This window comes from Pyxicephalus adspersus, chromosome 4 (assembly GCF_032062135.1).
Source record: "Pyxicephalus adspersus chromosome 4, UCB_Pads_2.0, whole genome shotgun sequence".
Classification (NCBI taxonomy): Eukaryota; Metazoa; Chordata; class Amphibia; order Anura; family Pyxicephalidae; genus Pyxicephalus; species Pyxicephalus adspersus.
The window spans coordinates 141,289,671-141,303,322 of record NC_092861.1 but is presented as its reverse complement, the minus strand read 5'-3'; the positions used below and the strand labels follow the sequence as shown (position 1 = coordinate 141,303,322).

General features: G+C 38.7%; 1 protein-coding gene across 1 annotated transcript in view; it reads left to right on the top strand.

Annotated features, from left to right (window-relative positions):
• Positions 1-13,652, top strand: part of KCNH1 (potassium voltage-gated channel subfamily H member 1) — a 221,179-nt gene that overhangs the window by 58,024 nt on the left and 149,503 nt on the right. Inside the window, exon 7 of the mRNA XM_072409818.1 lies at positions 3,117-3,546. Coding sequence (XP_072265919.1) covers positions 3,117-3,546 — 430 coding nt within the window. The remainder of the gene's footprint in view (positions 1-3,116; positions 3,547-13,652) is intronic.

The window sequence follows — 13,652 nt, the reverse complement described above, 5'->3', positions numbered from 1 at the left end:
GGGCACGGTTGCATTGCATATTATTTTGTGATAGTATATAGCCATCAAAACCTATCTATTAGCTGCAATCTGTACTGTATTGATTACACAATGGCCACCACTCCTTCCTTCCGCCACCTTGACCGCTGCTCCTTGTAATTCCATACTGCTCATTAAATTGATAGATGATCCCAGATAATTATGGGCTGTACGTGTATGGTGTGTGTTCCAATCAGCCACTTTCCAGCTAACAGATGTATCCGTGTTCTGCAGGGTAATCAGCCCTCCGTCAGGCATTTAGCTGCCAAATGGGGTGAGAATTGTGCTGACAGGTGTTGCCATTGGTCGTTTGGCAGCAGCGAGGAAATCATTTTTTATCGTGTTTTCCTTCCTATGGATGGCTTAGCGTACTGCTCTTCATAACATTGCATTAACTGCGCCTGGAACTGTAGATCAGACTAAATGATAAATGTGAAAACTAAACATCAGACTAAATAATGACAGATAAATGATAGAGTCGGTTTAAGGCAGCCATATGGGGGCCTAATTTTCAATAGTGAAGCAACTGAGCTTAAGGCGATGTCAGACATCTAATTAAAAACTCTCCTTCTACATTGTTGTTCCAAATGTGTTAAATATGACACATGAGCATGTTAACTGATGTGTTATTAGGAGATGATGGAAACAATGCAGGACAGATGAAAAAACAAAAAACGATGCCACAGCTTGTTAAACAGAGAAACCTTGGCAAGCAGAATTTAGAAGAAATGCTCCCGAAATACACTGTGAAAAAGAAAAAACAGCAGTTAGATGTTAAAGCTTAATGGTCCAACATTCCGGCTCCTCTCCTGTATTGAAATCACTTTAAATTCATTGCACACTATAAGGTTCTCTTGGTATGCAATAGAAGTTGCAGCAAGTCACATGGAACCCGCTGCAATTCCTGGCTGAAGGACGCCAAATATCATCTAGCCCTTCAAAGCCTGATTGTCCCTGACCTGTCCTTTTCATTTATTGGATTTCAGTTATTTCAATCACGGAGGTTCAGTATCACCATGAGTGTAGTGGGGCGAGCACAGGTGGGATCGCTTTGCCCTTATTTTTTTCAGGAATGGGCACAGGACGGTGGGCGGGTTGTCTTCTCTCTGAACACAACCTACCCACTCTCCCATTGCGGGCTTAGACCAGCCATGGGAGAGTGAGCGGGTTCTGGTATTATGACATCTGGGGGACAGACAGATGAGGGACACATAGACAGGGGTGTAGTGGAGCGGGCACGTCATGGATAGTACTGTGCCCCTCTTCTTTTTTTACAGCTATACTCCTGGGTTTCACATGTGGACATTGGCTAGGGTGGCCTGTATGCAGGGTGACCAAGTCCTACCAAGACCACCTAACCATTAAGCCCATCAGAACTGAAGGCTCATGAGAAGAGGCAGGTACTATCATGCTTATAGTAAAGTATGTACAGTGCAGTGAGACTGAAATATTATGTTATCGGGTCCTAAAAGAGGTAAGTAGTAAAAATTCAAAGGTTTATACTTTAGACCAGTGTTTCTTAACCTGGGTTCCTCCAGAGCTTTCTAGGGGTTCCTGGAGAAATTAGCCTCTCAGGTTAAGTGACACCAGGATTTTTTTGGCTATCTGTAAGGGTGACATTCTTTTCAATGGTCAGCAATGGTTCTTCCCACTGATCATCACACTAACGTGGTGCCAAATACCAAAGCAGGACTGAACTCGCCCACTCAATAAGCTTGATATTGTGTTTAGCGTCTAATTCTAGGCCATTTTTAGAAGTTTAAAAGGGGTTCAGGTTAGTATAGCAATAGCTAAATAACCTATGCTGAGGTCCTCAGCTTCAGGTCTTGAAGGCCACATACAAGCAGTCATTTTGCACCTTGTTTAATCCTTAATTTATTGCTGCCAGTTAGAGAAATGCTAAAAAATTGAGAAGATCCTGGCCCCCAAGGACTGACGTTATGGACCCCTGATTTACATTGTGTTTCATGCTGGGATATATCTTATAATAAATAAGAAAACCCTTTCAAAATGGCATATGAAAATAAAAATAAGACATACTGCATACTTAAATTCATCATAAATCCCTTTTTCTATAGGCTTCCAGTGGTGACATCAATCAGAAAGAAAAAGACAATTTCTGCAGGAGGAAAAATGAGTGCCAACATGATATTTCTAAACTGTCCCATGGCAGATTAAAGTAAACCATATTTCTATGTGCTGATAAAATCGCTTTATCATACATCAGCATTTAAATAAACCCATACATGAAAAAAGTTCTCTGACATCAGGCTCACAGAGCTCAGAATATGCATAAAATATTTAAGAGAGAATCATGATAAATGTATAGAATATTCAGCATTCTCATCAGCAGGGATCCCTGCAGGAATGAATCACATAAAATATACTTATCAAATATTCAATAATCAATCTCAAGAGAGAAGAAACATTTACTTTGAAGTCTACTGACCTCAAGAAGACAAAATGTAAAAGGTATAACAGATCAGTCATGACTCTGTGTAAACTAAAATTTGTGCTGTGTAATATTGAGATGTGCAGAAATGCAAATGAAGCATCTGGTAAATGTTCCTTGGTGGAATCACACTTGAACTCCCCCTTTTGCATATATAGTTTTTTTTTTTTTTTGGTAGAACAGACATGCAAAAGACTTTTTTGTTTTTGCCATACCTTAACAATTTTACTTTTTTACATACATTGCTCAATACATGCAATGTAAATCCTGGCTTACTATTGGCATGCCAAGAATGAAGCATGCCAAGAATGGAACTGGGCATTTGGAACAATGGTAATCCAGTGTACACGTTATATTGTCAATGGCTTTCCAATGGTTGATAAGGAACACCATAGAATGTGGAAGTATCTAAAAAAGTCAGCCCACCCACCTTTGTGGACAAACCCTTGAAGCATATTTGTAAGTCCAGGAGCCTTATCTATTAAAGTTGTATTATAAAACCCATTCCTTGTCTGGCGTTCCTTACTATCTACTGCGCCACCTGTGACTCTTCAGTATGTGATAACAAAATAAAACCACATATTATAAAATCGGATATTGAAACATAAGAAACTGTTTTAATTTTACTATTTTGTATCTTTTCCAGGGTATCAGCAGCCTTTTCAGTTCGTTAAAAGTGGTGAGGCTTTTACGGCTGGGACGTGTGGCACGAAAACTGGATCACTACATCGAATATGGAGCTGCGGTTTTGGTTCTTCTGGTCTGTGTGTTCGGCTTGGCTGCCCATTGGTTGGCTTGCATCTGGTACAGCATTGGAGATTATGAAGTCATCAATGAGGATACAAACACCATTAGGAATGAGAGTTGGCTGTCTCAGTTGGGAATGACCATTGGATCCCCTTATCGGTTTAATGTATCAGGTTCTGGGAAATGGGAAGGTGGACCAAGCAAGGATTCTGTCTACATTTCCTCACTGTACTTTACAATGACCAGCCTCACTAGTGTTGGCTTTGGGAATATTGCACCAACAACCGATGGAGAGAAGATCTTCGCTGTGGCCATGATGATGATTGGATGTAAGTAAATAATATTAAAATTGTAGCTTGATTGAGTTGATATACATGGCTGAAATGGTGATGTGGGCTTTTTTAATACAGTTGTGGATTGTAGCAACTGACTAAAAGACTAGTTTGAAAGATTTGTAATTTTTTTCTTGATCAGGATGACTAAAAATTGCAATGTTAGTAATTTCCCTGTTTTCTAGTAACTGGATGACATGAATTCTTAGGTATTAATAATAGAATGAATTATTGGTGATATCACTGGTCTCTAGGTAATGACTGATTGAATTCTCAGTGATACAGATGTGTCCCATGGTTGGCTGCCTTACAGGGATTGATCCTGGTTATTAGAGCGATGGCTGACTACATTCCTAGTGGTGTCACTGATCCCTAACAAATTAATGGATCTTATTTTGAGTGAAGGCACTGGTCTCTATTGAATGGTAGGCTGCGTTTTCAGTGATATCAGCCGTGTATGCTGAATGATAGAATGAGTGATGTCAATGGTCATTAGCCAATTGGTTTATTGATCTTTAGTAGTCATTTGTCTTTAGTGAACGATTGTTGTGTTCTTGTGATGTCATAAGGCATGAATATGCTATTTTTTCAGTGTAACATTGTATAGTGAATGATAGAATGAGTGTTGTCATAAGAAATTCAATGCTGCATTGTCAACAAGGTCATTTTGGTCATTTGCCAAATGGTCAATTGGTCCTTATTAACCATGGGCCTTTTGTGAATGATGGTTGTGCTGTACGTGATGTTTGAAATAATAGATATGCTGTTTTTTCAGTGATGTCAGTATAGCAGTGTATAATAAATGATGGAAGAATATGCTACTTTATCAGTGACGTCACTGACCTATAGGCCAGTTGGTCAATGGTAGCCATTGGACTTTGGTAGCCATTGGTCTTCAGTAAATGATGGGTTGTATTCTTATCATTGTCACCAAGAATGAATCTGCTGTTTTTTTTGAATGCCACTGTTCTATCATATATGGATAATTATTGTGCCTTAACTGATCTCTGCTGCATGGACAAAGTCCTTTTCCCATTTTGCCAAAGGTTTCAATAATGAATAAATAGCTTGTATTATCAATTTTAATATTTAAACTGCTAAATTTTTTTCTCTGATTTGGTGGAAGCATCCTACATCAGTTTTTAATTTATGTGCACCGTTTTTATGATATTTTAGTTTGGCTTCTGCTGCTAGCATCTACATGAATTCTTTTGAATTATGGTGAGAGAAGTTACCATGTGGTATGTACTAGTATTATTGTTAACCAAAAGTTCTCTTCTGTGCACTCAAAATCACTTTGCTTTAAAGAGTTTTTATTTTGGAGGTGGAAGAACAAATTAATCCTTTCTCCATGGAACTAAGTCTTACCCACAGACGGTAAGCTAACAAGCCCTTCCCTCATGGAGCTAAGCCTCCATCCAATAGGAAACCCAGCAGTGACCAATAAAGACTACCTTTTTTTGATGGTAGCTCCAATTTAGGCAACTAAGCAACAATGATCTTTAGAAGAGAAACCACATTATTGTACAAGGCTCCCATGCATCTATGCCACCAAGTTAAGTTGTCCAACTCTTTAAACTTTGTCTAAACTTTTTTATTTTCTAGTTTCAAATTGGTTTAGAAAGGGTTACAACCTCTGTTAGTTTTCTGTTTTCTGAGGAGGTTCCCCCTCTGTGACTTTTGTTACTGAGAGCAAAAGTTTAGATCCTCAGAGCAGAAATCTTACAACGGTGACACTTATTCCATTGACAACTAAGAGGATTTCCCTCACTTCTTAGATATTTTCTTCCTTTCTCTTAAAAAAGAGTGGCAACATTTAGTTTTACTTTAAAGCTACGTAGAGTTGCAGAAGTGTATCATTGTTATAGGTGTGGGGTGAAGAGGGTTGACCTCATTGGCTTCCTAATTATCCTGGGGATATCTTGGGGGATTTTTAACTTGCAGTCTCGCTACATGAGATTTGTTTCCATGCATTCAATTTTGTCCTCATAATCAAAAACAAAATCAAAATTACAACAGCAAATATGGAATCCATTTTCTAATGACTTGCTAATTTACAAGAGCACGTGAGGCCAGATCACAGACGTGAGGACTTGTATAACGATTTACCTTTTGTAGCATCTACCAAAATTCTGAAATATCAATTCTTAGAGGACTGACACTTTAATCAACCAGAGTTTCTCAGAGACTGATTACATCTATCGGCTTCACATTGCGGTTAGTTGTGTAGTGTGGGGCATATGAATCCTCCCAGCATATCTACACAAGGGATTCATGTATTGTATCAAGAGATGAGAAGAGTTCTTATGTGTTAGTAATCAGTCAGTGCAAGGTGAAGGATGAAAAGCACAAAGAATAGAACTAATTATCACCTTCATACATTTGATCCTGTTGTATCCATACTGTGACTTTGATGTATTTTAGTAGTAATCATCTATTCACAATTTACTCCTTTGAATTGAGGTGCTTTAATGTCTAACTTCTAACCGATTAGACGAGAAAGTTAGAACATGTGATGTGTAAAAAGTGAAGGAAAGTTTCATTTTTTACAAATAAGCTGACAATGTCTGGCCTGGTAAATTATGAAGTGCACTGGGTCCAATTCTGATGATTATTTAGCTACATACAACACAACTGCTGTATCAGGGAAACTCTCAACTAGGATCACCATTCTTCTGAGTAGTATAACTATATTGTTCAAAAAAAGGTTTTTGCAGGCATTTTCAACATTGAAGTGCACAAGCAATTTTGATATTATCATTACACAGTTTTTATATAGTGCCAACATATTACACAGCGCTTTATAAAGTCATGTCACTAACTGTCCATCAAAGGAGCTCACAATCTAATGCCCCCACCATAGTCATATCCCATGAACACAGTCTAAGTTCAATTTTGGGGGGAAGCCAGTTAACCTAACTGCATGTTTTTGTAATGAAGGAGGAAACTAGGGGGATAACCATGCAAACACAGGAAGAACCTCCATACAGGGCCCTGGCTGAGATTTGAACCTGGGACCTAGCACTGCAAATATGAGAGTGCTAACCCCTGAGCCACTATGCTGCCCACTTTATTTGTACTTGATTAACTTGTATTTGTATAGTGCGGCCATATTACATAGCACTTCTCAAAGTCCATAGTCACGCCACTTAGTGTGCATTAAAGTGGCCCACAATCTACTGTCCCTACCATAGTCATATGTCATTATTACAGTCTAAGGTCAATTTTTGGGGGGAAGACAATTAATATTGCTGCATGTTTTTGGGATGTTGAGGGAAACCAAGTGCAGTGCCTACAAAAAACCCACACTAACACAGAAAGAACCAGAAGGAAGGTCAGAGTCAGAGTTTAACATCACATCAGACTGCCCATGCTCATGCTACTGTATATTCAATGCGCATGTACACATACACACATACTACTAACACACAAACACATACAATGTTCTATGATCTTCTTTCTCGGCCACTATTAACTTAAAGAGATATATATCATTTTATTACTCTGCAATGATTAATAATGGTCAGTGCCTTCATTTGTAATATATTGCTGTACTTTATGTCCACAGCTGTTATTTATGGGAAGAGATTGTTCTGGGCCGGTACAAGTCAAGGTTGCTTATACCAACTACTTTAATTTACACAGCAAAGATGATAAAAGGACCTATTCATCACAGCCATGCCTGGCTGGATCCATATTTTCGTCTGAATGTTGGGAGCATTTCATTAATTCAGCACATTCACCACAATTAATGAGATTGACAATATGTGTTATGTACTTGATGGAAATGCATGCATGGAACAATAGCACCTCTTTATACAATATATCAAAGGGATTGTATTGTTTCTAGTTTATTGTTATAGTTTTTTTCATTGATAAGTTCACAAAAATAAATTAAAAATGTTATTTCTCTTCATTTAATATCTCTTTTAATTATTTTTGGATTTCAATTACAAATGATATTTATAAAACAAGGAATCTGATGTTCTTTTAGACATTCCCTGGTGGGAATCAAATACTGGCATTGAAAAACATGGACCTGCATGATTACCAGAAGCAAATGTTTGAGAAGAATGTCTGATTCTCTGTTTTATACATAGAGTCCTGTACAGGCTGTATGAAGTTTCCGTTGCAAAAGTTGCCGTAGCACAGATGTGCACTGTTTTATTGATAGTTCATTAGCAAATTGAAGATTTACATACATCATGGAAAAATACAACCACATAGGTTTCAAAAGATATCCAAAAACAGTAAGTTCTTGCAAGATAAGGTATGTTCCAGAATTTTCCTCCAGGAATGAAAGGATATCTAAGGCTGTCAGAAGGCATTTCGGGGCTTAAATTCCCTTTTCTTAATTAAACGTGCTGTGTTTTATTAGTGCTTTATTATACAGGGTTTGCCCTAATGCCTCGTTCCATAACACCTGATCTATCCATTTACCAGCATTTCCTTAACATTTGTTGAAATGATACTAGAAGACAAAAACACAAAATAGATCCAATTATACAGGAATATGGAACTTCCTTCCCTTTCCCTGGGATTGGTGATTGACCCCCGCCAATATCAACCAGGGATCCTTCAGTGTTTGTTACGGAGTCCTTGAACTTTGACTGAAAGACCCGTGGACAAAGCCATATGGGAGGGCCAGTTGCATGACACTAAAGATCTTTTAAGTTGTCATAAGGTTGGTATTCTAGCCACTGAGGCCAATGACTCCTAATAAATTGGTTTTAGCAGAGGTTCCCCAATACCTGATCATAACTTCAAGGGTTCCTTGGGGGTAAAAAGATTGGGAAAGATTTATCAAGCCCTGATGCTAGGTACGTTTCTACTAGAGTAACTTAGAGCTTACCCACTTACCTCTTATTCCCCACATTCCCCACAGCTAAAATAAATAGGATAGAGGGAAGGGTGGGCAAAGGAAGGGTAGGTTTCTGCTGACAAGGTCTTTAATTTTGGAACAAAAGATTTTTAGTTAAAATTATGCCAGTAGGTAATGGTTTTGGTAAAAGAGACCCTAGGTTTCCCTTCCACCATTTATTTACATAGCACCAACATATTACACAGCGCTTTACATAGTCTATTGTCACATCACTAACTGTCCTTCAAAGGGGCTCACAGATTAATGTCCCTACCATTGTCCCTCCATCAACTATAGACACACAGAAGTCATCAAATACACTTGCTGCCTTGTATGCCCACTTCCAATGCAATATGTGATGTTTCTACTCCTGTAAATTCTGTCCTATTATTCTGCAACCGGCACTGCTTATGCAGTTAGAGGTACTGCACCCACTTTGATTAATTGCCTAATGTGAGAATCCAAGCAGCAGTGTTGTTATTCACAAAATTCATGTTGTGGACACAAAATCCAGGGCAGCAACATTATTGTGTGTTGCTAACTGGCTGCCAGTTTTTGTACCCCATCTATAGCATGGTACACCTAAGGGGTATTCTCTTCTTACATTGGGTCACCCTAGTTTTGGACAGTATGCATTGTATATGCTATTTTTCATCTTCCTCATAGTTACATTTGTAACATAACAAAATAAGAAAACACAAACACAGGACTCTGCCCGCAAGAGCTTACAATTCATCAATATCGTTTAAGTGGCTTAATCCGGCCACGTGAGGCCCAGCAGGCTACTAAAGCTATGCAGCGTGTGGGAGGCGTAAAGGCTTGTTGATTATGTCTCTTCTTCTAAACACTCTCACCTCTGACTTTTTGTAGTAAGCGAACTGCTTTACAGCTGTTCTCATTACCCATTCAATAGGGCCGCATGGGAGCACCGTGTAATGCGCTAATCAGCGATTAACTATGTGGGTCATACTGGGCCTAAATGGCATGCTAATACAAATTTCTATGCGCTTTCGTAACCACAAGCGATTCAGAGGTGTCGACATTTCGATCGCTGTAGTTGTTTTTTATGTATTTTTCGTTTGTTGGGATTATACAAATCTCCTTCCAGCCTGAAATTTGGATTCACAACACGTATGGGGTCTTAACTTGTATTGATTGTGAATCACTTTCAGGTACACTCCAGTCAAACATTAAAATAATACATTTGAACCAACTCAAGGGACATAGCCTGACTGCTTAGTGACTCTTTTTGAAATTGACTATTTTTAACTCACATCAAGGATTTGGTTTCCCTAGCCATTATTGTGGATGAGCGTGGGAATGCTGGCCTTGGTGTTTTAGGCTTGGAGTGCAACTTACAGTGGAATTCCAAAATGTGAAAAAGTATTATGATTGCCACGGACCACTTATCTAACTAATCTATTCTTTTTCAGTAACTTACTGTTTGATCTTGCCATTTCCCTCTCCAGGCACCTATTTTTTCTTTGTCAAGCTTGACCTTCGATGTCATTTACCTACCCCTATACCAGCTTGGATACCATAGAACAAATGGAGAAATAGGTCAATTTTGAATGCAGCATCACTGCTTTATTCTTTAAATGCTCACCGCCCAGCCTAGTTATTGACAAAATACGATTTGTGATCATAGTCCCTCCCAAAAGCGACAGAAAACGTAATATGTCAATGTCAGATGTGGATTTACCATTGATAAAATGTTATACTGGGTTGGTGACCTGAAACTACTGAAAGTCACATATAGAATCTAGACTTTCCTCCAGGCGACCATGAACATTCATCTCCAGCGTCAAGATCTAGCTTCTGTACAGCTAATCCCCAATGTCTTTAGTGATCCGCCCTGTCGAAACAAGCAGATATTTTTTAAAAGAAGACCTTACAGATATTTGCTATGGAGACAGCAGCTAAAGGTAACTGCTGACTCCATATTCACCATAACATAAATATTAAACAAATAACAAAATAAGAAAAACAGGGAAAGGGAATGAAAGTTCAGTTTTGACTTTGAAATCACCTTGTTATCTCCTGATATCCTATATACTAAACAAAGGATGCAATTACGCACAGACCCAACCAGCACGCGCACATCACAACCACCTCCCACAATGAAAACGCTGCTGCCCAAAGCGTGCACGCCACCGCCACTGAAACATTCGTCATGGTGACATGTAAACGTGCCAAAACAAAACAGCAGGTGACACTTTCAGTCTGTGTTCTCCATTACACAGTGTATCACATTAGGGTTATTCAATAAAAAAGTAAGTTCAATTATGATTCCTACCACTAAACGACACAGCCACAGAAAAACAAAAACAAGCCCGCATGGATTAAAAAAAATAGCAAAGGCGCCTACAACGGCGTGATTGTAAGTGATTGCCATTCTTGGATTTACTTTTGAGAATCGGGGGTTTACTGGTCAGATATAACCTATGGTTTGATTATATTAGCTAACAATTTATAAATCACTATGGCTGCCTAATGCCCCCATCCCAATTTCATATTGAGGGCATGCCCAAAAGCACAATTATTGGCCATATTAAGGCTACTGACCATAGTTCAAAGACCAAGTACATGTTGGTTTAAAAAAATATTTTTCCCCTTTCCCTGAATCTGGACAAAAACTTACTGGGACCTTGAATCCTGAATCCACAAGATTTGCCTCAAGCCAATGGCATTGGTGAACCAGAACCTCCTCCAAGTGTATATAATCTTTGAAGATATTATAAATTACTTTACAGTACAAGCAGTACAAGTGAATAGGATTTGGATTCATCCGTGTATTTGATATCGTTTTGAAATTCAGCTCAACTAATGGAACAAAAGTGATAATTAGGAGGTCTATGCTAATGTAACATCTAGGTTTCTCACCAGGACATAGAGGGAATCAATTATGAAATTGTACAATGAGGAAGGTTGCATAGAGCAGAATCAGATAGAACCATTTCACACCAATAGTGAACCATAGCATTCTGTCTCAGGCTAAAACACAACCCAAACTGAAACTGAATGTTGGGACCCGTTTTGTGCACTGAAATGCAGTAGTTCTAGAAAGAGGCAAGTTGCTTCTGACTGGTAGAACCATGGCACAGCCACAATTGCGTTCTTACACAATTACCTGTGATACAGTTTGCCGCTTCTGGCCACACAACACCAGTTTGCTATGAACCAAGGAGCAGTCAATCGCACCACCAAAAGGCTTTATATTACCTCCGAGATACAAACAAATGTATTACAGAAAATATAAATATTTTATGGCTAAGGCTCCATGGCCATGATAGTTTGAGAACTGGATCTTCTTAAAATGCAATATAATACATTGACAAAACATATTTTACAATTTTATATTTTAAAGCAAAACAGTTTCTTTAATATTGTGTATTGTCTGACTAGTTTTTAAAGATAAATGTTCAAAAGCTGTGTTTCTCATTATTCTTTCATCATTTTCATGGGGAGGTGTCAGGGCAACTAATACACTTTCTCACTAAAATTAAAGCAAGGATCAAAAAAAGGTCTATGCAAAAACAATGGCAGCTCAGTCCTGACTGAATCCCTACCAAGCAGAAATGAACAGTGCAGTGCAGTGCAGTTTTTATATTTAAACATATGTTAGTGTCTTAATGAGACAGGTTCACTTTAATGAGACAGCACATATGACAACAGGATGACATAAGCTGTCTGGAGGATTCTGAAAGTTGCCAAGAAATATTATCAAGGTTATTACATGTGTGCAGCAGCACAGAAATTCTTTTGTAAAGTACCCGAGACTCAATACAAATCAGCTATGCATCGCTTGCAATCGAACATAGCCGGTGTGACATCTTTACTGCATGTTCCAGGCTCATTGTGGTGTCACGCTGCATGTTTTTTTATATAGAAACATAACATGAGTCAGAACGATTGATTCCCACAATACACTGAGCAGAAATATTGGACAATTGAATGCATACGGCATCATGAGAGATGTTTGTTGTCATAGCTTGTATCTCTTAATATTAATGTTGCAGACTGAGTATTTGCATCCTGTATCTGCTGTGTGAGAATATAGATTGCAGCATTTATTACAGCATTTCCTTTGTTGAAAAATAAACAGAAATGATAGTATGGCTGGCATGGTGACTAGAACTATGGAATAGCAAAACTCAAGGGTCCCAGGTCTGAATCTTAGCCGGTACATTTTTTGCACGGTTTTTCCATGTTTGCATGGGTTTCCTCTCCTATTCATTGGCTATTGACATATGACTATGGTAGGGATTAGATTGTGAGCTCTTCTAAGAGACCATTAGTGTCATGACTATGTCGTGTCTGTGCTATATGAACACACAAATAAAGAAGTGGAAATACCCAAGCTCAGAGCCGAAGGTTGTAAATCTGTAGGCACCCAATCTTGGGCACTCTATATAACAAACTGCTGATGGAAACACATTTTTTACATTTTCTTGTTTCAGAGGTCTTAGAATACTGTGAAAATGCATAAAAAAGCTTACATGAGATGACTGTATTACTCCAGATGATGATGCCAAAATTGACTGCCTGGAAAACCAAACAGGGAAAGCCGCCTCTTTTTCTTGGTGGTCTATAGGCTTATGTCACTAGTACCCAATGAAAAAATCTGGCCCTGAGGACAGAGATGGCAGCAAAGCCAAAAATATAATTATACAAGAAATGCTAAAACAGTGTGAAGATCCTGGCCTTTGAGGACCGAAGTTGGACAGCGCTAGGTTGGAACATTGGTCTACTGCTCTGTGGTCCAATTGATAGAGACACCTGTGACACCTATGTCTCTTTTCGTCTTCTGATGCCAAATGTCTCTTCAATGAGGACAACACAGAGAAAAATAAACTCTACCCAATCTATCAAAACTGAAATAAGATTGGGTTGAATGTATTGTTGACATCACTTAATAAAGGGTTCCCACCATCCTTGATGGAATTTTTGTTCATCCTTTTGATAATCAATGTAGCACAGGATGCTGGAATGCACAGAGGTCATTGGAACACCCGCCTTTTGAACATGAACAAAGCTAGGAATTAAGGCAAGGTGCTCTTGCTGTTGGCGCTCCAGCTATAATTATTGGATGGACAGATCCTGTAAAATTGTTGTCTCTGGTCTAGAAGCTGGGGGGGGGGGGGGGGGGGGTCCTGGATTGGAGTTATCCAACCTAGCTAAGCAATGGTTAGGTTACAAATAATGTTCATTGAAATCCTTTAATAGTATGACAACTCCTGCT